Source organism: Macaca thibetana, chromosome 15, assembly GCF_024542745.1.
Source record: "Macaca thibetana thibetana isolate TM-01 chromosome 15, ASM2454274v1, whole genome shotgun sequence".
Lineage (NCBI taxonomy): Eukaryota > Metazoa > Chordata > Mammalia > Primates > Cercopithecidae > Macaca > Macaca thibetana.
Window position 1 is genome coordinate 75,202,439 of NC_065592.1, and position 25,959 is coordinate 75,228,397.

Here is a 25,959-nt window from a genome sequence, read left to right on the forward strand (position 1 = left end):
TTTTTTGTTGACAGTTTTAAAAGTTACCATTCAATCTTGCTGCTTGTTATTGATCTGTTTATAGTTTCTATATCTTCCTGGTTTAATCTAGGAGGGTTGTATATTTCAGGAATGTATCCGTCTCCTCTAGCTTTTCTAGTTTATACATGTAAAGGTATTCATGGTGGCCTTGAATAATCTTTTGTATTTCCGTGATATCAGTAGTAATATCTCCATTTCGTTTCTAATTGAGATTATTTGGATCTTCTCTCTTCTTTTCTTGGTTATCAATTTTATTTATCTTTTCAAATAAACAGATTTTTGTTTAATTTCTCTTTTGTATTTTTTTGTTTCAATTTCATTTAGTTATGCCCTGATCTTTGTAATTTCTTTTCTTCTGCTGGGTTTGGGTTTGGATTGTTCTTGTTTCTCCAGCTCCAGGAGGTGTGACCTTAGATTGCCTACTTGTGCTCTTTCAGACTTTTTGATGTAGGCATTTAATGCTATGAACGTTTCTCTTAGCACTGCTTTTGCTGTATCCCAGAGTTTTGATAGGTTGTATCACTATTATCGTTCAGTTCAAAGAGTTTATTATTTCTATCTTGATTTCATTGTTCACCCAGTGATCATTCATTATTTAACATCCATGTATTTTCATGGTTTTGAAGGTTCCTTTTGGAGTTGATTTCCAGTTTTACTCCACTGTGATCTAAGAGAGTACTTGATATAATTTTGATTTTCTTAAATTTACTGAGACTTGTTTTGTGGCCTATTATATGGTCTATCTTGGAGAATGTTCCATATGCTGATGAATAGAATGTATATTCTGCAATTGTTGAGTAGAATGTTCTGTAAGTATCTGTTAAGTCTATTTGTTGTAGGGCATAGTTTAAATTCATTGTTTCTGGTTTGAAGTACTTCTGTAAGCTTCAGCACATTCCTGGTGTTGGCTCTTCCCATTCTCCTGACCTGCCCAGGCCTTCAGGATGGTTTGGCCCTTGGTGTTCTTGTTTTTAGTGCCTCCTCTGTGACCCTGTCTGGAAACCTTTGCACAGACCAGTTCTCAACCCAGCTCCTCTGAGAGACCCCTGGGTTCCTGGGGCCTCTCTGTTCTTTGGCCATGCTCTCGCCCCTTCCTCAGATGGATTGCCCCCAGTAATGTAGATGCCACCTGGCTTTTCAGAAACCACAGTCCTTTATCACTGTCTCTTCCAGAATCTCCAGTCATTCCACCTCATAATTTTTTCTGTCCTTTTCAAATTAACTCTTTTCACTATATTTGATGTGAATTTCTGCCCAGACGTCAACGAAGGTGCTATAAACAAACCCATTTTCAAGCTTTATGCCATGGATCAGGCATTTTAAGATAAAAACATGTCCTTCTTCTAGTCCTGCTTCATTCATTGGAACCCTCACTGGGGCCCCAGATCTATCTTGCTTCTTATAGAGACCCTGGATCAGGGTAGCCTACTCTTAGTGATGGTCTTCAACTTTTTTATTGTTTCCTCCTAAAATAATTATGATACAGTATGCTCTTCTCACCTATTAAGTTGATTCTTAGAATTTTTCATAGGTTTCTATACTGGAAAAACATATAATGTTCAGCATCTTATGAATTTTTTTAGTAAAACAATTATTTTACTCTTACATATGTATCCAAAGGTATCTAAATATAAAATAAATTATCTTTTATATACAACATCATCCTTGAAAAATACATACAAATATTTAACAACAGTATATAGTTTCAAATAGCTAGAAGGAGGACATGGAATGTTCTCAACACAAAGAAATGATAAATATTTGAGATGATGAATATGCTAATTACCCCAATCTGATCACTATCCATTGTAAGTATTGAAACATCACTAGGTACCCCATAAATATGTACAATTATTGTCAATTTAAAAAAAGATAAAATACATTTCACATATATCCAAAAAAATGGTCTCAAAAGAAGGTGCACATAACTTCAGATTTTTTTCTACTGTATGTCTGTTATTGCTTGTAATCATCTTTTCACAATAAACTTAGTTAATGTGTCAATTTCTAAAATATATGTACATAATACAATATAGTTTCCACAAGAAAAAAAAATGCATCTAAAACAATATTACATATTTTAAATAAGCTCTTACAAACAAAAGAATATGTATGAAACATGCTGGAATAATTTCCTGTGTTAAAAAAGGGGAATGAGACTGGAAAATGTGGAAAAAAAGAGAGTAAATAAATAAGACAAATAAGAGAGGCTTTTTAAGGTAAGGAACTTAATGAATTCAATTCCCTCTAAGTAAAAATAAATAAATTATTAAATGAAAAAATTCTTCTCTAACTATCTAAATTGTTTCTTTTCATTCATTGAACCTTACTTCCAATTTCACCTTCCCTACAGAATTTTGTCTTAACGTAACAAATTTTTGTTTGACAGATTTTGCATTAATTATTGTTATATGTCTTTACAACAACAAAATATTTATAGTTATTGAAATTAAAACTTTTCTCTTGTGACTATGAAGCATTAAGTGTTCAAGGTTTTCTGCATTGAGATCTAATTTCTATTATTATTAACACATATTTGGTCAAAATGTAAAATGTTATGAATATTGATAATTATTAAACATGAAAGATGAAAATTTATTGGAAATGTATCTCTTAATAAGATGGATATGGCTGTCTTTTTCAAATTATTCATGAATCTGAAGAAGCATATGACATGGTTGGAATGATTCTATATAATAGAATTCAGCATCAATTCTATTTCTATTTTTCATTTTTTTGTAGCTTATAAGGGCTAAGGAATCTTGTTTATATGAGTAAATCAATGGGAATGGTAGCAGTTTTGTTATAGCAATGTCATTTCATTCTTTGACCTGGTTTACATGGCAAAAATTACTCATTTTTGATTATCAGCTATTAACTTTATAAGAGCCTCCTTCAATGTTGTTGAAAGCAGAAAATTTGATACCACATTATTTGCAAAAGGGTTTTTAGTCATAACAGTTCCATCAGGTGTCAATGTTCCCAATCATTCTTTTGTTTAACACTATAGAGGGTTTTACACCTCGGGACAATGGACTGTATAAATGATGAGTGAGTGGTAGGCTTACAAGAGGAAGTGTTTCAGGGGAATTCCAAGAGCCTTGCCTGGCGTGCACATTCTCAGGCTCATCAATTTTGGGAAGGAGTATTTGGGGAACATGAGGATCTGGAAACTCACTTCCTAAAACTGCCTGTGCCCATACATCCCTTGAAAAGTCTTTGTAATCCCCAAATATCCCAGTTTGATGACCAACACTATAAGGAACAAATCTCTCCACAACTGAGAAATCCCTGGTCTAGGTAAGGAGTAGGCAGGGTGCCTCCCCAGGAATGAGAGACAGTCCTCAGCTTGAGAGAATGGGCAGAAGGCCTGGCCCATTAATACAGTGTTCAGATAGAGATCAATAAACACAGAGGTGGTGATTTAGGGTTGCAGACATTTGAGTACATCAAGGCATCCTGAGAATGTACAGCCTTACATTAAGGGAACTCAGACTAACTTCAGTATTCTAGAGTTCCTCTTAGCTGCTGCCTGGATGTAGGAAATGCAATAAAGATAGAAAACAGTTATATCTAGGCTAATGGCTTTCCTGGTGACTCACTGATGGTTGAGGTGTGAGGAGGTCACTGTCCCTGTAACAACTGAGGGTCTTTTAACCAACTCTGTGGACCCTTATTATATGCCAGGTACCATGCTCAGTTCTTTATGTTCATTATCTCTCTCAATGTTGACAAAAATCCTGTGTGGTTGGTACTACTATTGTTCTTCTTCTACAAATAAGCAAAATGTGAGGTTATGAAAGGCAAAATAACCTGCCCAAGGACAAGGATGAACACAAATTCATCCGTATGTCCAGTCCCTCTAGTTTGTCCTTCTTTGTACCAGATCATAAAGTCACACACTTCTGCCAAGGTTAATGGTTTTTTGGGGCCAAAACCCACAGACCCTCTAGAAGACAGTATAGACCATCTGAGGTCCAATGCGTGTGAGGGGAGAGGCCAGAGAAATATTGGCATCGTGTATCTCAGAGCACTCAAGCCCGGAGACCATAAGCCAATGAACAAGCAAAATCCATTTTTTATAGTTGTCATATGTCTTTCCCCAAATCACCTTTTCTAGAACAAACAAGAGTGTGAAGATTCTCTCTATATTTAGGGTTTTGACTTGTACTGGGGTGCAGAGGTACCTGAATCCAGAGGAACAGGGACAGCTATAGACTTCATGGGACTCTCTTGGGCTACCCACTTCCCTTTACTGGATCTCAGCTACTTCATCTGCAATAAATAGGGCTTGCATTTGAGCAGTGTTTTCCAAACTTGTAACTTTTTTATGATCCAAAGTAAGAAAAAAAATTTTATACCATGACCTAACACACACACACACACACCCCTGAGAAATTAGTTTTACAGTACTCAGTACTACTCTGGGATGTCTTCTGATCTACTCTATCTATTCTCTTCTATTCATTATTTTTTAAAGGGTGGGAAACATGCATCTGGTTGCTACTCACTAAATTGATATTTTAATTCACTAATGGGTAGCAAACCATGGTTTTAAAAACTCTGGATTCAGGGTATAAACTATTGAAAAAGAGTACCTTAATAATCAAGTCAGGGATGTTCCATGGGAGAACTGTGAATTAGGCAAAGCTTATTTTTCAAACCCTCCCACATTTCAAGGACTAATTTTCCTGGCTTCCTCCAGTCCCATTTTATTCCTATAGCTCCTACCTCCTTTCACTTGTACTTCAGCTGCTTTGTACTCAGATGTCAAAAATTATTTCCAAGCAGATGCTTTCGTTTTCTCTGAAATAGCTCTGTCTCCTTAAAAGCAGCCTTCTTGTTTTTGCTTGAGCTACCTTTAATGGGTTTCTGTGACTTGCAGGTCCTCTGTTGGAGAGATGCTTCCATGGATTCTAGTCCTTGACACCACTCACCTTTGACTTTCAGAGTCAGGTACTTGTAGTCCCAGGCAACCCCATAGATGATTATGCATTGGTACTGTCCTTCGTCCCTCACTTGGACTTGAGGTATGTGGAACAAGGCCTTCCCTAGGGACAGCTGCTCCTCCAGCAAAGTGGCTCTTTCACGGTGTGGGGATGTATCATTTTCCACCTTTTGCAAACTGGCTGTTATTGCTCCAAGGTTCACATGACTTCCAGTGTCAAAGTTGCATTCCAGGGTCGCATTGCTGCCATGCTCTATTATGTACAGTTCCTTAGGGACTGTCACCGTGAATAAAGCTGAAAAGAAAACAAGATATTTTGCCATTGTCTGCCTTTACTTTACATTCCAGTTCTTACAAAGTGTGACCTGAGACCCATCTCACCCCCATTTTCCAAAAGGCACCTGTCATTATCTCGACATTCCCTTGGCGAATCCTTTCTCTCCTTTGCCCCATCCATCTGGGCAAGAGTGGGATTCTTGACCCGCTGATCTGAGGTAGCTCTCTCCTCCAAACATTCCCTCCTGGGCAGCTGACTGCCCTTTGCTCCTCTCTGGGCACCCCAGCAAGAGCTTCTGGTGGACAACACTGCTTGCTCTCAGAGGCCTCTCCCACCTCCAGTCCCTGACCCCCTGAGCCCTACGGTCATTCCAGGTCGTATGTCATATAAGAACAAAATGCTTCCTTACGACTTCCCTACCATCAAGCTCTGAGCTCATGTTACTTAAATACCTTCACATCCTATTCTCCAGGTTCATTTTCCTCAATCCATATTGATTAATTTATATATTTTCCTGCCAAATATCACTTCCTCTCACCAGTGATGGTGATAATAACTATTACTTGTTGAGTTCTTACAATTATCAGACACTCTGCTAACACATTGTCTCACTGAGTCTTCCTAGAAGCCAGCAAGGTAGGTAATAATATTCTATCCTTTTTGTTTTTCAGAAAACAAAAATGAGGCACAAAAAGGTTAAGTAACTTGCCTAAGATTGCACAGCCAGAATCAGATCAGGTATTTCTAACCACCACATCATACAAGCCCACTGTAGATGCTTTCTATTTTCTAACAATAAAGGGAAAGGAAAAATGGAACTGATATTTAATGTATACCTAGTATGTACCACGCCAGGCACTGTAGTAGGAACTTTTAACTATATTGTTTAATACTGAAAACATGACCATGAAACATGTTTTGTCATTATGGTTATATAGTTGAGGAAACTGGCTCCAAGCAGTTCACTTCAGGACATGCATTAGTAAATTTAAAATCCAGAGCCAGTCAGATGTTTGACTTCAAAATCCGTAGTTTCCACTCAGTGTTTACCAAAATGTGAGGGACACGCCACTAGAAGTATGTAAGATGATTTTAGTTGAGGCAGAATCAAAGCCTAAAGGGAGTTAAATTATTCAGAGAGGAATTTGTTCCCTTTTCAATTATATTTCCTTCAATTGTATATAATTTGCAACTAGACTTCCACACCTCTAACACTGGCTATTTTTCCTTTTAATCAAATAGGAATCTTCCAGGCAGATAACAGTATCTGGGTAGGATTTGATAACACTGCTTTATTTTCATTGCGTTTATTTTTCTTCCTATTCTCTATTTACCAGTGCAAATGATACTTGTTTTTTATCTACCACAGGGGTATATGGTTTTATTTTTTAAAAGTTGAATTGATCTAAATAGTTCTATAAAAATGCATAAGGAGTGGCCAAACTAGTAAAGGTAGTGTTTACATCAATAAAGTGTGAAAAATGACAAAATTAGGCTGCTTCCATCATTAATGAATGGGTATTCATTGTGATGGAGATATAGGAAAATCTTGAAGTAGTTTTGGAATAATCACAGAAGATTAGATCAAATTATGTTCAGTAGAGCTTCATTCATTCATTCAATCAAATCATTCATTCAACAAATATTTGGGGACTTCCTCTAAGCATTAGCTATTCAAGAAGTTGTTTCAGTATAAAATGTGATATGCAAGAGCATAGGATATAGTGACAGGTGAGCCTGGGTTCAAATGCTGACTATCAGAATTAGGAGTCCTTTGACTGTGAGTCCATCCTTTAATCTCTGTGAGCTTCAGCCTCCTTATCTATAAAATGAGGTTGGACTCTACCTTTCAGTATTATGGTGGAGGCTGGACGAGGTGTTACATGTGAATTGCCTAGATCTGTCAGGCAGTAAGCACTCAGCAAATGTTCGTTTCTTTCTTTCGTATCTTTAATTCTTGGGAAAGTGGTAATTCATATGTGGAATGCATGGTCAATCTTTATCCTCCAGGATATTTTACTAACCAGGACAGTCCATTCTCTGATCAGATTTCACAGCATAAGTAACTTTTGGGTTTTCTGCTGCTTGAATGATTCCCATTGCAGTTGTCCTCTGATTCAAGTTTTTCTTCCCACTATCCTGCAAATCTTTGAAGGCAAAGACCAGGCTGAGTTTGCTTTGATATATCCAGTATGTAGTACATACCAAGTTCTAGTTAAGAGCTTGGCAAATAAATGACAGAAAGAGAGAGAGGGAGAAAGAAAGGATGACCCTGGTTATATATTCACCTCTGCTTTCCTTTAATCAAACTGCAACTTGCCTGTGATCACACAAATTGACCTTCTTAATTGCCACACAGCACACTTGATAGTGATATCCACAAACCTGAGATTTATTTCAAATGACCAACATTTACAGCTTGCCTCTATTCCCTGTTTTAACTATGGCTAGAACATTAATGTGCCTTTCTACAGAGAGGAGTTCATGTGTGCCCAGCATTCTTTTGTGCAGGAGGGGCACAGGGGCAGGGCTATAAGGTGAGTGTATGTGTGTACAACAGTGCTAATCATATCTGCACTTGCTGTGCCAGGTTGCAAAGAACCTGAAATAATGCATGTAAAAAGAGATTTCCTGTATGATTCTTTTATTCCACTGCACACTTGGAATAGCTCTCACCTCGGAATCTCCGTAATGGGACCCTCTTCAGGGCAGATCCCTTTATGATGGAAGCCATCCTTAAATACTTGAGTTATTAAGTCCCTTATAACTTAATGCAGAGCCACCTGATATCAAATCCGATCTGTCCTTGAAGAATAATATTCAACTACTCATCAAATATGTAGTAATCATATGCCAAGTTCAAGAATTACCTACTACTTTTACTTTTCTATAATTCTTCTCTTGTTTAATTACATATGACACATAGGAAACAGGGAAGAAAATGGGACTTACAAGGAAGGTTAGTTGCTGAGTCTGCGTAACAACAAGAATTAAATAGATGACTTTGGGTAGAGACTCTGTTGAATCTATTTAGCAAATTTATTTACTGCACTATGCTTTCATTTCATGAGAAAAGGAACGCCTATAACTTCCTCTGGAACTCCCCTTAGTTTACAGCAGAACTCCCCTCTTTACTGCCTGGGCCTTTGATAAAAGTCCATTTTCTTCCTGTTTTTCCTGTCTGCTTTGTAAGAATATGTGCCAGGAGTGATAGGCATAACGTATGCTCCTTTTCAGACAGGCGACATTTTTCAGCTAATATTTACAAGAGAAAACAGCAATTAGCAAACATGAATCATGTGTCTGAATAGCTCAGAATACCTAGAAGATTAATTGTTATTTGGTCTAATTTTGCCCCAAGTAAAGTTTCTCAGACGTGCAAATTTTGAGCTTGATTACTCCATACAAAATAAGGGGTTTAGGAAATGCAATACATTTTTGAAATCCTGAAACATTCTTGCTTATTGTAAGTTACAGAGTCAATCAAAACACTGTTGGAAACAATTCTATGAAGAGGTTTTTTTCTCAAGCCCAGCTACAAATAAGATTCATTAAGCAGAGGGCCTCAATCTTGGCTAACATTGGAATCACCTGGGAGGCTTTTAAAACACACTAATGTCCAGACACTACTTTGGATCTGTTAAAATTAAATTATTTTGGGGATGATGTCAGCATCATTAAAAATTTTCTTTTCCTGGGAGCTTCTCATGTGCAGACAGTATTGGGAACCATTAGTTACACAAATTAACATTTGCACTTGCAAACATCTTTTACCACCTTGCCCTTCAAAGTGTTGTCCTCAGCTTCACCTGGAAGCTAGGTAGACGTGTAGAATTTCAGGCCTACCCCAGACCTAGAGAATCAGGATCTGCATTTAACAAGGTCACCGTGATGTGCATGCATATTAATATTCGAGAAGTAGAGTTATAACATTGGTCTGCATTTGGGAAGTAGAGTAATAGTTGATATTACTTAAATGCAGTAAGTCAGACACTGGGCTAGCCCATCATTTCATTTCATGCTCCCAACAACTCTGCAAGGTAGATGTTGCTATCCACATTTTACAGATGGGGAAACTGAGGCTTAAAGAAGTGATGTAACTTGCCCAAGGTCAAAGAATGGTAGCTCATGGAACCAGAATTCAAATTCATCTCTGTGTCTTCAATGCATATTTATTTCTGTGCTACCAATGACTGCAGTTATGACTATGTATCCACTGGCATGTGTACACTACATCCATGAGTGAGGTGTTTTGTTTTTGTTTTTGTTTTGTTTTGTTTTGTTTTTTTTGCTATATGTTAAGGAAAAGATGTTTGGTTTTCTATTTTACATGCCACATGGTTATTAAATTAAGCTTCAATCTAGCATTGAGCTCCTGAAGGTATTAGACAAAGGACAAAACTGGAAGGTTTCCACAGCTACAAAATTAAGCAGACAACACAGGCTTTCCATTCATTTGGGGCCCTTAACTAAACTAAAGGGCAAAACACTTGGCAAAAGCATGAAAAATTTATACATGCAGGTCCTTTTGCTAGATTAGAACACTTAACTTGATGCATTTCAAAAATTCTTGAGGGAGCTTTGCATTTTATTGCAACCAGGCATCAATGGTAGTCAGCACCTGTCACATCTTCAGGAAACTTTCACACAATAAATCGTTTGCATTGCCCAAGACAGCTTCCTCTTTAAGCTAAGTTTATATTTTATCCCCCACATTTAACAACAGAAGTGTAAGTTTTTTCAGACTTGCCACATAATGTACTTGAGAAGTACGGGTGGGGTGGGAGGTGCTTTACATAGCCACATTCTTCAGAAAACTCTGAAGTTCCTGGTTTAGGACAAAATTCTGCTCTATGCACCTGACTCATGTTCTGCTCAGTGTAGGAGGACTGCATGGAGACACGTTTTAGCATAGAAATCCTTTCCCCAACCTAATTCTTCTCCTTTGTATATCTCAGCAGTCAGCAGAAGTAGTTTTGGATCTAAAGATAGGCCAAGTGGAGTAACCCAGGCTGAGGTCTGTGCCCCAGAATGACCTCAGACATCACCATGGTCATTGTGGTCCCCCTGGTTTTCATCTACCTCTGGAGTATGAAGAGAGAAGAAAAACATCAATGAAAAAAGAAAGACCAGTCTTTCCTCTAAGACATGACAAGGTATAAAAAATATTTCTGGGTTATAAGATGTCCTTAGATTTTGAAATAAAAATGTAAGAAAAAAACAAGTATCAGTGTGATATTTGCAAAAGGATATACACATAGGTCAATGGAATAGAAAGTCCAGAAATAGACCCACATAAATATGACTAATTGATTCTGATGAAGATTCAAAGGCTATTGAATGGGGAAAGGATGGTTTTTTTTTGACAAATGGGGCTGGAACAACTGAACATCTACATGTAAAACTAAAATGAGCTTAACCTATACATCCCACTTTATATAAAAATTAAAATGGATTATAAACCTTACATATAGAATATACAATTACAAAATGTGTAGAAGAAAACATAGAAGACAATTCTTTACATCTTGGGTTATGCAAAGAGTTTTTGGATGTGATACCAAGAGCATGATCCATAAAAGAAAAATTGATAAATCAAACTTCATCAAAATTAAAATCTTTGCTCTGCAAAAGCACAGTTAAGAAAATGAAAAGACAAGCTACAGACTTCAGAAGAATATTTGAAAATCAATATCTGATAAATAATTTGTGTCTGGAATAAAGAACTCTTAAGGTTGGGGCAGTGGCTCACACCTGTAATCCCAGCACTTTGGGAGGCCAAGGTGGGTGGGCCACTTGAGGTCAGGGGTTTGAGACAGCCTGGCCAACATGGTGAAACTCCAACTCTACTGAAAATACAAACATTAGCCAAGCATGGTGGTACATGCCTGTAATTGCAGCCACTCAAGAAGCTGAGGCTGGAGAATCGCTTGAACTTGGGAGGCAGAGGCTGTAGTGAGCCAGGACACTGAACTCCAACCTGGGCAACAGAGCAAGACTGCGTCTCAAAAAAAAAAAAAGAGAACTTTTAAAACCTTACAATAAGAAAATAAACAACAATTAAACAATTGTTTAATTCCTTGGTATACAATTATAAAGGGTGAAATGATTTGAATGTCACCAAAGAAGATATACAATAAGTACATAAAAACTTAACTAAGGCCAGGTTCAGTGGCATATGCCTGTAATCCCAGCACTTTGGGAGGCTGAGGCAAGAGGATCACTTGAGTCCAGGAGTTTGAGACTGGCCTGGGAAACACAAGGAGATCCCATCTCTACAAAATTAAAAAAAAAAAATTAGCCAGGCATGGTGGCATGGCCTGTAGTCCCAGCTACTACAGAGGCTGAGGTGGGAGAATCGCTTGAGCCTGAGAGGTTGAGGCTGCAGTGAGCTACGATTGTACCACTGCATTCCAATCTTGGCAACAGAGTGATACCCTGTCTCAAAAAAAGAAAAAAAAATATGTGTGTGTGTGTGTATACACACACACATATATAAAATAAAATATGTATACTATATAAGATTATATATAAAATAATATATAGATAAATGTATACTTAATATCATTAGTCATTAGGAAAATGCAAATTAGAACCACTTCTACACACCTATTAGAATGACTTAAGAGCGGGGTGTGGTGGCTCATGCCTGTAATCCCAGCACTTTGGGAGGCCAAGGTGGGTGGATCACCTGAGGTCAGGAGTTCAAGACCAGCCTGGTCAATATGGCAAAACCCTGTCTCTACTAAAAATACAAAAAACTAGCAGGGCGTGGTTGTGGATGCCTGTAATCCCAGCTACTTGGGAGGCTGAGGCAGGAGAATTGCCTGAACCCGGGAGGTGGAGGTTGCAGTAAGGCAAGATCATGGCATTGCACTCCAGCCTGGGTGACAGAGCAAGACTCTGTCTCAAAAAAAAAAAAAAAATAAATAAATAAATAAATAAATAAATAAAAGAAAAGAAAAAATAGAAAAGAATACCAGTGCTGGCAAGAATGAGGAACAATTAGAACTCTCATACACTTGCTGGTGGGAATGCAATAATGCTACAGCCACTATGGAAAGGTTTGGCAGTTTCTTATAATAAACCATACACTTACCACATGACCTAGCAATCCCACTTCTAGGTATTTATCCAAGTGAAATGAAAACCTAGGTTCACACAAAAAACCTATATGCAAATATTTATAATAACTTTATTTGTAATCACCCAAAATGGGAAATACCCAAATGTTCCCCAACTGGGGAATTTATAAACAAAATATAGTATACATACAATAGAATATACTCAACAGCAAAAAGGTATAAATTGTTGATTCACACAATATGAATGAATTTCAAATGCTTTATGTTAAGTGAAAGAAGCCAGATACAAAAGGATATCTAATGAATTATTACATTTATATGACATTCTGGAAAAGTCAAAACTATAAGGACAGAAAATAGATCAGTAGGTGTCTGGACTTAAGACTTGGGAGAAGCTTTTTGTTTGTTTGTTTGGCAAGGGATGGAACTGTCCTGGATGTTCACTGTGGTGGTGGTAGTTATATGACTAAGGATTTGTTAAAATTAATAAGATGTTTTTTTAAAAAATAAATGTTATGGTATGTAAATTTAAACATACATATGTAAGTACATCCATATATACCTCCTTTAAAAATGATATAAAATGTTTTACCCTAATTTTTCACTTCAAACTTTATTTTATAGATAACGTAGTAGAGCATCCAAAGAGCATACAAGTAAGGAAAGAATTAATGATTAATGGTTTGTTTGAGTTTTATTCAGAGGCAACTTTCATCATAGTCTTTGGGAGGCACACACTTTTTTCAAGCATTAATCTAGCAGAAGAAAATGGAAATAATTATAATGTCTACCAATAGGGAACTGGTTAAATAAATTACAGCATGTCCAATAAAATACATAAATCTACTTAAAAATGAGGGATGTCTATATTTACTGATTTGGAAACTATAAAGAACATACGTTTATTGAATGCTTACTAAAACTTCTTTTAGTCCTCTTCAGTAATTTCTTTCATGAAAAAATAAAGGGCAATCTGAGAGTGGTGGCTCACACCTGTGATCTCAGTGTTTTGGGAGGCTAGGGCAGGAGGATTGCTTGAGACGAGCAGTTTGAGGCCAGCCTGTGTAACATAGCAAGACCCCATCACTAAAAATATTTTAAAAATTAGCCAGACAGGGTGGTACATGCCTGTAGTCCTAGCTACTCAGGAGACTGAGGCAGGAGAATCGCTTGATCCCGGGAGTTAGAGGCTGCGGTGAGCTGTGGTTGGGCCACTGTACGCCAGCATGGATGACAGAGCAAGACACTGTCCCTAAAAAGTTTTGTTTTAATTTAAAAAAGGTAAAAATAAAGAGCATATTGGATAGCGCTATGAAGAGTATTTGCAAAGGAGGTTTTACTGGGCTGGGGTAGGTGAAGCATTTCTGGGGAACTGGCAAAATTCTCCTTCTTAACCTAGGTGGTGGTTACAAAACTAATCACCTTATAGTAATGTTAAACTTTATAGTCATTTTATGTGGTTTTCTCTGTGATATATTTTACCACAGAAAGCTTTAAATAAATTTTCAAAATATATTTAATTAAGTAAAATGAACATCTGTGAACCTACCACCTACCTTAAGAACTAGCACATTACTAACGATGTATATCTACTGCCTGTACCAGAGGTAATTGGCATCCTGAATATTGGGTTTATCAATCTCTTCTTTACTTTTGTGTTTTTTGAGATGGAGTCTCACTCTGTCGCCCAGGCTGGAATGCAGTGGCGCAATCTTGGCTCACCGCCACCTGCGACTCCCTGGTTCAAGGGATTCTCCTGCCTCAGCCTCCCGAGTAGCTGGGATTACAGGCATGTGCCACTACGCCCAGCTAATTGTTGTATTTTTTGTAGAGATGAGGTTTCACCATGCGGGCCAGGATGGTCTCGGTCTCCTGACCTCGTGATCTGCCCGCCTCAGCCTCCCAAAGTGCTGGGATTACAGGCGTGAGCCTCCACACCCGGCCTCTTCTTTACTTTTTAAGCTTTATCTTCTATATATAAGGTATGCTTAAGCAATATATTTATTTATGAAAAGGACGTTGTGCTATATGTTATCTTCTGGGCTTAATTTTTATTTATTTAGTTTTTTACTCAACATTATGCTCTAAGATTCATAGATGTAGTCACATGTTTTTGTAATTTATCTACATGCTATATAATAAATGTAATCATATTTTTTGTAATTAATTTTTTGTAATTAATTTATTCACATGCTATGTATTACATATATAATATATATATATTCTGTAAATATACCATGATTTCTATATCCATTCTCCAGTTGAAGTTCTTCTAGACCTCCTCCTAGAATCAAATTCTCCAGGGCACTTGGGTTGTTTTTATTTATTTGTAATGTCTGAGAATACCAACATAAGTGTTTTTTTTGTTTGTTTGTTTTTTTAACGGAATCTCACTCTGTCACCCAGGCTGGAGTACAGTGGCGTGATCTTAGCTCACTGCAACCTCTGCCTCCCAGGTTCGAGCGATTTTTCTGCTTCAGCTGAGTAGCTCGGATTACAGGTGGCTGCCACCATGCCCGGCTAATTTTTTTTAAAATTTTTAGTAGAGAGGGGTTTCACCATGTTGGCCAGGCTGGTCTCAAACTCCTGATCTGAGGTGATCCACCTGCCTTGGCCTCCCAAAGTGCTGGGATTATAGGCGTGAGTCACTGTGCCTGGCCAGGTGTTATTTTTTAAATTTAAAAATAGAAAAGAAATGGGCACCGATAGGGTACTAAGCATCATATTGATTCAATTCATGTATCTTCTTTTCTTTTCAATGAAGCATGCAGGTCTGGGGCTGTACAAGGAGCAAGGAAGAAAATGTAATCCTCTGTCTGTCTGGCCAGCCTGATAGCTGTAGCTCCCTCTCAGGCACTGGGTGTTGCAGTCTGATTACTCTCATATTTTTATATGAGAAATTTCTTGTATTTTTAAAATTATATTTTATTATACAAATAATACCTAATACATGCTTCTTGTAAAAAAAAAAAAACAACAAAACCTGAATATACATAATAGATAAGATCCAGACCTCCTCCCCAGCAGTAAACACTAATTATTTCTCAGATTCTTTAGTTTTTTTGTTGTTTTCTTTTTCAGGTACCCTCTTCTGAAATCAAAACTCTTTAATTAAAGAGACATGAAATGACAAGATTTTTTAAAAAATATCATGAGGAGAAGGCATTCTAATTTAGGTAGGTATTTAATATTTGTTTGAACTGATGTTATCTGCATAGTGGAAAGCAGAGAAGAATTCCAAATTTGTGAAGAAAGTGAGAAAGTGCTACATTTTTACTTTCCTTTCAGTTAATTCAGCAACACAATTCATTACACATATTTTTGATTCTGTGAATGTCCAGAATAAACATTCAATACATATCCATGTTCAGACTTCAGTGCAAAAACCGATTCCAAAGTTGGAAGATTTATGGATTGTCTGCCATTTTTGATTACCATCATCATGGTAGCACAGTAGGGTAGAAAGGACATTAGCTTTGTGGAAATCTTGCCTGTGTCACCTAATAACTATGTAATCTTGGGGAAATTAAGTACCTTTTCTGAGTTCTAGTTCCCTCACCTGCAAAATGATCGTTGTGAAGATTAAATGAACTATACCATATGTAAATTTTCTAGCACGGTATCTGGCATTTAGTGAATTCTCAATAAATGTAAATGCTCTTCCTTTTGCCTATTAGTATACCTAACTGGGAGCTAGCGCCTATCTTCATTGTCTTGTGCTAATTATCTTAGAAGAAAAGATCCTTCCTCCGTAGAAAGAGCCAATGAGGACTAAAAAATATTGCTCCTTGTCACCCTAGCTCACTCCTTTCCTAAGAGAGAAGGCAAAAAACAAAGACAGAAAATCCAGGATCTCAATGTTTTTAAGGACAAACCCACAGAGGTTACACGTTCCCCAAGTTTTTTCCTGAAGCCCCCAGTCCTGCCACAGGATGGGGAACTGCAGTGTCTTTTGGCCCTCATTTCCCTTATCACTCTACAGAAACTTGAAGCTGTTTTGTAGCATGGAAGTATTTGCCCCTTTTGCTTGTCTCTAAAATTCCTGCCAGGCAGGGTTCCTTGCAAAGAAAACATGAAAAGTTCCTTTAGCTGGCCCTGCAGGCAGGAGCAGAGTAGAAGTAAGCAGAATATCTCAGGGTCTTCCTTTGAGGAGGGCCCCAAGTGCATGTCTCTAGTACCAGACCAGGCTGGGCAGCTCAAGGGAGTGAGAGGAATGTGACTGAGTAAAGAGTGATCTGGAACAAGTCAGTAGGGAGGAGAAAGCTCTTCGAAAGGTTATCAAGTGCCAAGGGAGCCATTATTTCTCAATCATGAGCAGAAAGATGATTTCCCATGGGGCTGGGGCTACTATCTTGAGGACTTAATCCTCTGTCCCCACCTCTGTCTCACTCTCTTACCTCTTGGTGTTCATCCAAAATAGTACACTCATGGTCCTAACTACACCCTCGAATGGTCTGAACTACCTTCCCCAGGAGAACAACCAACTGTGAAACTGCTTTTCTTCCTGCTCACCCTCATCCTCCAATAGAAGTCCTTTCTTCAAGTTCAAAGGGATAGCCTTAAGGTTCATTGTTCATTTGGGTTTTAGGAAGACTCAGTAAACCACATTAAGGTATGAATGACCAGTGGCTGCTACTGTTGCTTTTCAAAAGAGAAACTCACAAAAACAACTAATAATATGCAGAATGTCTTCAAGACATTATCTTTAGAGTAACAGTGTCCCCTGGCCATTGTCTTCTTACTCTCCCTGCCAGAAAGGAAGGGGACAGCCACTTGGCATCTCACCTTTAAGGGAACTCAACCCCTGCCCTCTTGTATTAGTTTAGATTTACACGGTCTGAATGATCCTGTCTTCTTGTCATTACCCTCACTGGATAGTGGGGATATATGGAGCAATATTCTCAGTCCTCGTTTCTGTCAGATAGGGACATTGGCATATATAAGCCACTTTGGGGACTCTTCTTTTTGTGGTGCTTGGAATAGCCCAGAAATTATATTTCCTCTCAAAGAAAGCCCTCAGCTTGAGGACCACATTCTCATTTTTGGCTTTGGCTAGGGGCCACCACCTGCTCTTCTTTCTTAAGCCTCTCCCTTTGTCCTTTCTTACCTGCTGTCTGGTGAAGCTGCAGTTCCAGGCTCAACATTAGCAGGAGGAAGATCATGTTCTGTATTTGATCTGAAATAGACAATTGAAAGTCTCAGGGCCTTATGAAACTTTGCTGGGTCTTTGGTGCTTTGTTCACTTTTGAAAACAAGGAAACAAATTGTTTGGGGAAGGTGACAGACCGTGGTAGAGTGGAGCTGAGAGGAGAAGTTATAGGTTGATTTCCTGGAGAAGAGAAGATATAAATTAAGAGTAAGTAAGACACTCTTTATAAATCCAAATGAGAAGTTCTTCTTTCTTTTTTAATGGCCTTTTCTGAGTATGAACCGGTCCTTGTGAACCACACATATTGGCAGTTACCTGCACGTCTCATGAAGTTTTCCATAGCTTTTTTCAATAGCTGGCCCTTGAACCCCAAATTTGTTTGTCAAATGAATAATTGGACACCATCTTCTTTACCTGGACTGGATGTCTGGGAGTCTGACAGTTGAAAATAAGGCTCCATAGAACAGAGCTACATTCTCAAGAAATACTTGCTAGTTAACTAAGCAAAGTAGTCAAGTGCTTTTGAGTGCTGGAATTGAGTTTGCCCATCACTTGAACTACCTCTTACTAAGAGGTTTAGACAGGGAGAGTAGGGAACTGGCTCTGATGAGGGTGGGGGCTGCAGATGCCCCACCTTCGTCCTGCTCTTCCTCCCATGCTTTCTCCTTTGCTCTGAAGCTTTCTTTATCCATGGACTTCTTATGGTTGAGGAAAGGGACAGAGCACACAGCTAATCTGATAATGGTTTTGAGACCAAGGAGGCTTTCCACCTTTTATCAGCCCGGAATCATTTCTTCAAGGGAAATCTGTTGGAGCCATACATCTAAATCAGGTAACGGCAGAGCTGCTCTGAGTGTGATGAAAAGCAGTGGAGGGTGTGGATCAGGAGAATGATAGAACCTCATTTACATCATTAAAAGACAACTCAGCTTTGGTGCAGGCAATAGACTATTGCTGGGAGGGAGAGGTTGCTGGCAAGATTCCAAGCAGTGAGATCAGTTAGGAATGTGTTTGCAGAAATGCTGATAACTTAGAGTAGCGGGGCTAGTGGAGGTGAGAAGTGGTCTGTTGGTGAGTTTATATATTTTTTCTTTGTTTTAAAATTTTATTTTAAAAATTTCAACAGCTTTATTAAAGTATAACTGATATGAAAGAGGGTTATATATGTATATGTGTGTATATATATTTAAAACACAGACTTTTTTAAAATGCACGACTCAGTGGTTTTTAGTATGTTCACAGAGTTGTGCAACGAACACTATTATCCAATTTTGGAACATTTTCATTACCCTAAAAAGGAACCCCTTACCCATTAGCAGAAACTTCCTGTTTCCCCTTCCCTTTCCGTGTGGCCTTTGGCAACCACTAATCTAGTTTCTGTCTCTATCAGTTGCTTATTCTGGATATTTCATAAAAACAGAATCATACAATATGTGGACTTTTGTGGCTGGCTTTTTTTCACTGAGCATAATGTTGTCAAGGCTCATCTGTGTTGTAGCACATATCAGTACTGCATTCCTTTTTGTGACTAAATAATATTCCATTGTATGATATACCACATTTTACTTACCCATTCATCAGTTGATGGTCATTTGGATTGTTTCTGCTTATTGGCTATTATTAATAATAATGTTGCTGTGAAAACTTGTATATAGTCTTTTCCTATGTATACTTTTAATTATTTTGGGTACATATGTAGGAGTAGAATTGCTGAATTAAATGGTAACTCTATATTTAACTTTTTGAAGAATTGCCAAACTATTTGTCAAATATATGATTTGGAAATATTTTCTCCCATTCTGCACATTGTCTTTTCAGTTTCTTGATAGAATCCTGTGAAGCATAAATGTTTTAATTTTTATTTTATTTAATTTTAAAACACAAATTGATTTTAAGTAAAAAAAAATCCAATTTATCTACTTTTTTCTTTTATTGTTGTGCTTTAGGTGTCACATCTAAGAAACCATGGCCTAGTCAAGGTCACAAGATTTACATCTGTATTTTCTGCTAAGATAAATATAAATGGAGCAATTGTACAACTGGATGTCCACGTGCAAAAGAACAAATTTGGAGCCTTACCTCATACCATAAACAAAAGTTAAACAAAATGGATCAAAAACCTAAATATAAGAACTTTAGTTCCAAATTTGTTCTATTGATCATGGGCATGCAGTTGTGCCTGTACAGTTTGTTGATGAAATTATTCTTTCCTTATTGAACTGTATTGGCACCCTTGCAAAACATTAATTGATCATATATATAAGGATGTAGTTCTGGACTCTTGATTCTATTTTATTGAACTATATGTCTATCCTATGTCAGTACCACACAGTCTTGATTACTGTAGTTTTGTAGTAAGTTTTGAAATTGGAAAGTGTGAGTCCTCCAACTTTGTTAGTCTTTTTCAAGATTTTTTTTTTAGGGGGCTATTCTGGCTTCCTTATATTTTCAAATGAATTTTAGGGTCAACTTGCTCATTTCTGCAGACAAAGGAAGCTGGAATTTTGGTAGGGATTGCATTGAATCCATAGATCAATTTTGGGGAATACAGCCAGCTAAATAATATTTAGTCTTCCAATTCATGAATACAGTATGTCTTTCCTTTATTTAGGCTTTCTATAGTTTGAAAAAAGACCTGAGGGAACTGCTGACAGGCTGGATATATAGTTTGAGAAAAATAGAGAAATTAGGAAAATTCCTAAGTTTGGGGCTTGAGTCACTAGGGCAATGGAGATGCTATTTATTAAAATGAAGAAGCCTGAGGGAGAAGCAAATTATGGAAGGGGAAAAAGAGTTGTTTGGTGTAGATTTGGTTTGAAATGCCTATTAGATATCCAAGTGGAGGTGTTTAGTAGGCAGTTGGGGTAGAGATGTAAATTTAGGAGTCATCAATGCGGAAGTGTTGAAGATTTAAAGTCATGGATATCTGCATTACATCACATATGGAAAGATAGGAAAGGGAGTGCCCAAGGACTGAGACATGGGATATTTCAACATTTATAGATCTTTGTGAGGAGAGGTTACCAGCAGAGAAGACTGAGAGGAAGGATACAAAGACAAATGGCAGTGTGTATTATCCATGCATTTTATTTTCTGTATCCTGATGCTTTGACACTTGGGGCCTTGCTGACCCTGAAGGGACTGCCCCTCCCAGGGTTAGCCAATTCTAACCTCTAAGAGAGGGTAAACCACTTGCTCATGAGCACACCTTTCAAATGCAAACCAACCCATTCCAGAGCCCATACCAACAACTGCCTCATTTATTGGAGGCTTTCACATTCCCAACACTATGCACCTGCCCTAATCACCTCAGGGCCAAGTACCAAAAGACTAGGGAGAGCCCCTATGCCCCAGAGCCTGCTGAAATTATTCATATTAGCTAATCCTAACTCCACTCACCCAGCCTCACACATTTCTTCCTGTTGAAACCACAATAAAGATCTTGCCCACCCCCTACCCCCCTCCCAGCTGACCCTGGTGCTTCCCCATGTGGCCCCTTGTGGCATGGTGTGCTCCCTTCTCTTGGGATCTGTGAGTTCAACATACTTTTTTCAATGGCAGTCATTTCCTGATATGTTGACCTCACCATACCTAAATAATAATAAAACCTATATTTTAAAACACAGGGCTACAAAGGAGTGATCAGTAGAGCCAAATACTCTTGAGAGTTGCATTTAGCAGTATGGAGGTCATGGATGATCCTGACAAGCACAGTATCGGCGAGTTTTGTACAGATGAAAGCTTGAATATGTTCAAAAGAGAATGGGTAAAGATGTGGTGACAAATATAGGCAACTCTCTCAAGAAGAGTGCTATAGAAAGGAGAAGAGAAATGAGTCAGTAGCTAGAGGGAAATGTAAGGTCCTCAGTGAGCTGTATTCTTGTTTTTATTTTAGAAAGGGAGATCTTAGTGCTTTCCACAGGGAAATGCTCATGTCATCCCTTAGCTTGACCTGAAGATACCTTTCCTTATCAAAATGCAAATATATCCAAGAAAGGTATCATCTTAAGCTGCACGAACAGGCCTGGCACTTGCCAGCATTCTTATTTTTAAATCATGAAAGGACAGCAGGTAACAGGTCTAGCAACAGAAAAGACTCCTGGATCACCCGCCACTGGCTTTAACTTCCCGTTCTTCCTTGCCCTTCCACAGGGACTTTCCTGGCACACTGTCTCCTTGAGCAAACTGAGGAACAGACACTGTTATAAAGATACTTTCCAACAAGTAGCTTCCTTTCCTACTAATCCTCCTCTAGGGAAAATATGGTTTATGAAATGGGTAAGAGCTCAGGTTCTAAAAATCAGACACATCTGGGTTTAATCCTGGTTTTACAAATTGTAAGCCTCTAACACCTTGGACAAATTTTGAAAAGTCTTTGTGCTTTGTTTTCCTATTACGCTAATAGTAACAACACCCACCTTAAGCTAGAATCTTGGGGGTCATCTTAGACCTCTGCATTTCTCATCTCACAAATATGGTCCATCCCCTACTCCTGCTAATTCTCCCTCCTGGATACTTTTTGCATGATGGCTCTCCTTTCTTCCACCCCACTGCCATCACCTTAATTCAGCTTCTCATCATTTCTTCTCATACCATAGCAGAGCCTTCTTACTGCTATTTTTACCTTCTAGTCTTGCCTTCCTCTGCTCCATCCTCCACTTATTGAGGTGAAGGACAAGAACCTTGGAGTCATCTTGAGTCCTTTCTTTTCTCATTCTACGTCTGATTCATTAACAAACCCTATTGGCCCTTCCTTCAAATATATCCAGAATCTGACCATTTCTCACCAGCTCCACTGCTTCCATATCAGTCAGAGTCATTGTCATCTCTCATGGTGATTTCTGCAGTAGTCTGACAACTGGATTCTGGTTCCAATTTTGCCTTCCTGCAGTTGATTCTGCAGCCAGAGTGGTTTTTAAAAAATAAAAGTCAAACCATATCTGCTTAAAACCTTCTAATGGCTCAACATTTCACTCAGTGTAAAACCCAGTTTTTTCAATAGCCAAGACAAGAGGGCCCTCTGTCTTGGACCCCATGCTTTAGAGGACCCCACTGTGCCCATCTTTCTTCCTAAGGGTAAGGTGTTTGCAAGGCTGAGAGGTGTTATCTGGAGCCTTTGACCTACCAACCACCATCCATTGCAGTCTGTCCTTGAAACACTGGAATTCCCAGTCTGAATGGCCTTAAGCCTGCTTCCAGGCCTGTGTGGCTTCTTCCACAGATCCAATCCCTAAGGGAGGACCTTGCTGCCAGTGTACATGTGCCTCTACCTGGACACTTTCATTGTTCTTTCTCCTGAGACTGTCTTACGTAAAATTGCAAGAGCACTCCAACCCTACCCCAGCATTCCCAACAATCCTCAGTTATCTTTTATTCCCCAAATCTGTCATTACCATCTAATATACCATATAGGCCTCTCTCTGTTGCCCAGGCTGGAGTCAGTGGCACAATCATAGCTCACAGTGATGGCAGCACCTGCCCATTTAGAGTAGCTGCAGCAGGGGAGGTGTGGCCAGGGGAGCCAAGAACAGGTGGGAGTCCCACCCCCTACTGAGTTGGCAGGGTGGGAGCCCCATGCTCCCAGGTACCACTGCAGCTGCCCAGCTGTGGCTTTGGACCCAGGCATCTGTATTCTCAGGGGCCCAGGAAGTCCCCTGCTCCCACGAGCTTGAAGGTGGCTGCTCCCGCTCCCTGGCCTCTCCCCAATCCTGGCGACTGCTACTGGGTGAAGCAAAGTTGTAGACAAGCCTAGGTGCTGTCACAACCCCGCCAGGCATGTGGGTGCTCAGGGTGGTGCTGACACACTAGCCCCCTGCTGCCTCAACCTCTTCCAGATGTTGAGTGCTGACAAGCACAGAAGGGAGGCTGAGCAGGGGCTGAGGGTGGCTCAGGGCAGGCCTGCAGGCACCCCTTGGCACGAACAGCCTGGGTGTCATGGACAGTATGTTGATGGCAAGAGGCAGACAGGTTCCTTGGCAGAAAGGGGTTAGGTCCCTGGTGAAACCCAACCTTCAAGCCAGGGATGGCCCAAAGCCTGGGGGGCCAGGTTGCCAATTGTGGGTGGAGTCTACAGCCTGTGGTAAGAACTTACAGTGCTTTGTCTGGGCCCTTCCATGGCTGCCCATGGGCCAATCAGCACACGCTTTCTCCCTTCTGAGCCTGTAAAAACCCTGGACTCGGCCGGGCGCGGTGGTTCATGCCTATAATCCCAGCACTTTGGGAAGCCAAGGCCAGCGAATCACGAAGTCAGGAGTTTGAGACTAGCCCTGGCCAACATGGCGAAACCCTGTCTCTACTAAAAATACAAAAAATTTAGCTGGGTGTGGTGGCGGGCACCTGTAATCCCAGCTACTTGGGAGGCTGAGGCAGGAGAATCGCTTGAATCCAGGAGGCAGTGGTTGCAGTGAGCTGAGATCGCGCCACTGTACTCCAGCCCTGGTGACAGAGTGAGACTCCATCTCAAAAAAGCAAAACAAACAAACAAACAAAAAAACCTGGACTCAGCCAGACTTGAACAGACATTGGGACTACCAGTTGTGGGAAGGAGCTGCTTACTTCAGGTCTCCTCTCTCTTTCTCTCTCTCTCTCTCCCCCCCCCCCCCCCCCCGCCCCCGTCTGATGGAGTCTTGCTATCTCACCCAGGCTGGAGTGCAGTGGTGTCATCTCAGCTAACTGCAACCTCGCCTCCCGGGTTCAAGTGATTCTCCTGCCTCAGTCTCCTGAGTAACTGGGACAACAGGCATGCACAACTGTGCCTGGCTAATTTTTCATATTTTTAGTACAGACGGGGTTTCACCGTCTTGGCCAAGCTGGTCTCAAACTCCTGACCTTGTGATCTACCCGCCTCGGCCTCTCAAAGTGCTGGGATTACAGGTATGAGCCACCTTGCCCGGCTTGGGTCTCCTCAACTCTCTGGGATGACCTGCCTGTGGTAAGGAGCTATCCATTGTGGGTCTCCTCTCTGCTGAGAGCTGAACACTCGTTGGGACCACCTGCCACTTTGGGTCTCCTGAAAGCTCCTGAAAGCTGTTCTGTCACTCATTGAAGCCCCTCTCTGCCTTGATCACCCTCCAGTTGTCCGCATACCTCATTTTTTCTGGACAAGGGACGAGAACTCAGGACCTGCCGAATGGTGGACTGAAAGAGCTGTAACACCAACACTTCTTTAGCTGAATGAGCATTGTGCTGACTTTTCTCCAGGAAACAAAATGAACATGTTCAAACAACCATGCGACCTCTTTAGTCTCCCCTTTTAAAATTCGCTTGTGTTTTGTAAATACATTTCTTGATGTCTATTCCTATGTGGCTGTCCATTTTCATCTTAATAGTATTGGGCGGAGTTAGAAACTAGAAATCAACAAGTTCTCTAATATCTGGGTCTCTTGACCAAACCACAGGTAGTGAACAGAAATGCTTATGGGAACTTGGATAAGGTATGTAAAAAATACTTTGCAAGTGGTAAACATTCTTCACATTCATTGTCGTTATCACTTATAAGGGTGGTAATCTTTGGTCTAAAAATCCCATGAATTCCCATATGACCACTCCTCTCACTAACTTCAATAAGATCTCACCTGGTAAAAATCTACCCATTTTTTAAGACTCACTCAGGGCCACTTCCTTCAAAAATCCTCCCCTGAGATTCCCAAGCAAATGTCTGCAGAACTATTGTGCCTTTCAGGATATTTCTTGTCTGCTTTGTATTTATCAGTTCATACTCAATTTTCATCTTATTTTGTCTTTTTTTTTTTTTTTCTTTAGAGACTAGGTCTCACTCATTGCCCAGCCTGGAGTGTAGTGGCTATTTACAGGTGTGATCATAGAGCACTGCAGCCTCAAATTCCTGGCCTCAAGCAAACTCTGGCTTCAAGTGATCCTCCTGCCCCAGCCTCCCAAGTAGCTGGGACTATAGTTGTGGGCTACCTTGCCCAGCTTATTCTGCTTATTTCTACATAAAAGTATCAATTTACTCAATTGCATTAGGAAGTTGTATCTTTCCAGAGAAATCAAGGAAACATCTGTAAATTCTGGGGATAAGTTCGTAAACAGAAAAATGAGGAAATTTTTTTCAAGCAAAATTTTCAAGAGGATCAAAAATGATAGTAGGTTCTAGCAGTTTCACTTCTTGGTTGCTATAGGCCTAGTTTCTTGCCATGTCTACTGTTTGTGGAGATCTATTCCAAATTGATAGATGAAATACAAATAATTGTAGTGCTGAAGCTTTAATGATCTCTTTCTTTTATTCAAAACATTTACTTGGTATTTACTATGTGCCAAGCTCTAGTATACAAAGGTGAATAAGACACAGCCAGTGCTTTTATGGAATTCTCTGGTCTGTGCAATAAGTGAGGCATAGACATTCTATGAAAATATCTCAAGAATCCTAGCAAATCATTCCTTTGTGTAATAATAACCAGCCTAAAGGATCATGTTTGTAAAATACTTCATTATTTGCTAAATACTGACAGTCTTATCCCAT

The 25,959-nt window shown here is 39.4% G+C and overlaps 1 protein-coding gene and 1 long non-coding RNA gene across 4 annotated transcripts in view; one reads left to right on the forward strand and one right to left on the reverse strand.

Annotated features, from left to right (window-relative positions):
- The window catches only part of LOC126937884 (uncharacterized), a 101,082-nt gene extending 83,632 nt beyond the window's left edge, over positions 1-17,450 (forward strand). Inside the window, exons 1-4 of one of the 2 annotated variants that reach the window (XR_007719888.1) lie at positions 4,905-4,977; positions 5,918-5,984; positions 10,205-10,402; positions 15,413-17,450. This is a non-coding gene — a long non-coding RNA (uncharacterized LOC126937884). Of the gene's footprint in view, positions 1-4,904; positions 4,978-5,917; positions 5,985-10,204; positions 10,403-15,412 lie in introns of those variants that run through there. The other variant, XR_007719887.1, reaches the window with a different exon arrangement.
- Positions 1-25,959, reverse strand: part of PDCD1LG2 (programmed cell death 1 ligand 2) — a 59,963-nt gene that overhangs the window by 30,726 nt on the left and 3,278 nt on the right. The window contains exons 2-3 of one of the 2 annotated variants that reach the window (XM_050761705.1): positions 17,439-17,507; positions 4,959-5,264 (exon numbers count right to left, since the gene is read on the reverse strand). In XM_050761705.1, the coding sequence (XP_050617662.1) occupies positions 4,959-5,264; positions 17,439-17,493 (361 nt within the window). In that variant the 5' untranslated portion in view covers positions 17,494-17,507. Of the gene's footprint in view, positions 1-4,958; positions 5,265-17,438; positions 17,508-25,959 lie in introns of those variants that run through there. The other variant, XM_050761703.1, reaches the window with a different exon arrangement.